The sequence below is a fragment of the Melanostigma gelatinosum genome (assembly GCF_949748355.1).
Source record: "Melanostigma gelatinosum genome assembly, chromosome: 20".
In the NCBI taxonomy this organism is placed as follows: Eukaryota; Metazoa; Chordata; class Actinopteri; order Perciformes; family Zoarcidae; genus Melanostigma; species Melanostigma gelatinosum.
In genome coordinates this window covers 20880936-20883324 of record NC_136653.1, presented here as the reverse complement: position 1 = coordinate 20883324, position 2389 = coordinate 20880936, and the positions used below count along the sequence as shown (strand labels likewise).

The following is a 2389-nucleotide window of genomic DNA, read 5'->3' as shown; positions in this document are numbered from 1 at the left end:
AAACCCCTCAGAGAGTCAATCGGCTCCAAATGATGTGTTTGAGTTTGTAAGGTGGTCACATGTCTGTGAAAGAGCACGACGGATCCGAATGCATAGAAAGTGATGAGTGTGGCCTGATTATTCAAACTACCGACATTATGTCTGTCGATTATAAGCGCTTTAGAAACTGGTCTCCATGGAAGAGTCTGTCCACCAGAGAGCACTGACCAGTTTACTTTCTATCTACAGATGAAGTACACGTTTCAAATATTCAGTATCGATACATCAATACTTATATATACAAAAAATGTATATATATACATCCAGTATAAATTTAAGTGTTAGCTCCTTACCAACAAGTGATGCTCAGCTTTGACACAAAAAGTCTCGTTTTAACAGCAGATCCTAGGAAATGAAAGCGATTCGCTTTTCTTCTCACGTTAGATTTGAGTTTTTATGTTCCTGTAACTACAAGGTAAAGAAGTGACCGCTCGTCTTTAAAGGGAGCGGATGAAACAGACTTTAGCATAAATCATTTCTTCTTCTCTCTCTCTGTCGACGTTTCTCACAGTGTGAGCTCTTTTATTCCTTTATTCTCTCTTCAAAACAAGTCACGTCAGCTTGTCCAGAGCAGGACTGAAGGCATTTCATGTGCCGGGTCTTGTTCAGTCAGAGTGATGATACTGATATTGTCTTCTCGTCTTCTATGCTCAGAAGGTGGGAGCGCGGCTCACGTGCTGTGCCTACATGCTGTTGTGTCATCTGATGCCTCATAGGACAGACAGCCAACGCCGAAGATGAATTCATAATTTATCACCATTATGCAACCGACTATCACAGATGTGTTGCCACGCAAACACCAATAAGCAACACTTTCCCATCAAGAGTCATCATGAGCTAATAATTGAGTCATTTAGGCTGATCAAATAATATTAAAAGGAATATTTATACAAGTAAAGTGATGTATACAATGTGCTAAATTAACCATAAGCCTCCCACCTGAAGTCTCTACAGCAGTATTACAGTAACGTTGGGGTTAAAACTAAATAAAAGAAGATTATAGGTTCCATCTGATTGGCTTAACTATATTCCTTTAAAAGATTAGAGGACAGAGAGTGAAGAGTAAAACATATTAAATATCAAATGCACAATATATTCAATGAAAATGAATACTATTAAACGAGACAGTAGCAGTGCAAAGATTGAACCATCTGACACATATGTATTGATTTGTTGGATGAACGCACGTGCTCACCTTGTCCAGGCAGCTGACTTTCTCCGTCGGATAGACGATCTTCCCACAGCGGGCACACTGGGGGTTCATCCTCCGGACCTCCTCGGTGCTCCAAACACGGACAAATCACACTCGTTCAACACGACGGGTGTTAGTTGTTCATGTCCACAGCGAGAGACACAAAAAACCTGCCGGAGAAACGGTCCCGTTCAGCGGCTTCACCGTCCGGCTGTGAGGTTTGGATGCTGCGCTGGTTCGCTAAACAACCCGACAAGCTAGCAGGAGTTAGCGCGAGGGAAACCGGAAGTTAGCGGAGATAAAACAGGAAGGAAATTAAAATAAAATAAAAACGTCTGAGAATTATTAGTGTTTATTATTTTGCTCAATAATAAATAGTAATTGTGAAAACTACAGTCTATACGTTTAAGTTATTTTGAGAATGTGTTGCTTTTCATTGAATCATTTTGAGTGAGACAGACTCACAGCTTAATTATCTACTCAATTAAAACAAACTGTAGCACTTGTCACATACTAGACATCTATGGGATCAACAAAATACCTTTAAACTGACTTTCTTTACAACCATTTCAGACTGATATTAAAACCGTTCTGTGCCTGAGATTTCAAGTTGAAGTGTGGAAGGCTGCGTGAGAAGAAGCTTAAAGAGGCCGCACATTGTGAAAGATACCTTTGTTATAAAATGTCTTCAATTCAATCCTGACGCCAATACGAATACCATTTTTTTATTGAAAATATATATGATAGAGCAACAAACACAACAAACACATTCATTTTTTCATTCTCATATCTGTGAGTTGGACAATATCAATAAACCACATGAAACATATTTTTAATGATTGTGGCCAACAATATATATAATATATAATAATAATATATATGCTATAAAATCCATACAATAATACAACAATAAAGCTATTTGTGATCAAATATGTCTTCTGGAATATCTCTCTATAACTCCTCTCATTGGCACCACACACAAAATCTAGAAATATATTTTGTGTGAATTCTACATGTTGTTTTGTGATGGCCCCTTCTTAATGAGCTCATGTAATATTTTAATCAGTAGACTGATGTCACGTTTCACTGTCAGTAAAGATTGTCTTCACGCTGACCATTAACACGCAAACACCTCCCCCTGCTGGCTGATGAAGGTAC

At 38.4% G+C, this 2389-nt stretch overlaps 1 protein-coding gene across 2 annotated transcripts in view; it reads right to left on the bottom strand.

The window, feature by feature from the left end:
• Positions 1-1425, bottom strand: part of nebl (nebulette) — a 62542-nt gene extending 61117 nt beyond the window's left edge. For both annotated transcript variants that reach the window (XM_079292255.1, XM_079292256.1), the window contains exon 1: positions 1235-1425. In XM_079292255.1, coding sequence (XP_079148381.1) covers positions 1235-1303 — 69 coding nt within the window. In that variant the 5' untranslated portion in view covers positions 1304-1425. The remainder of the gene's footprint in view (positions 1-1234) is intronic.
• Between the last annotated feature and the right edge of the window lie 964 nt (positions 1426-2389).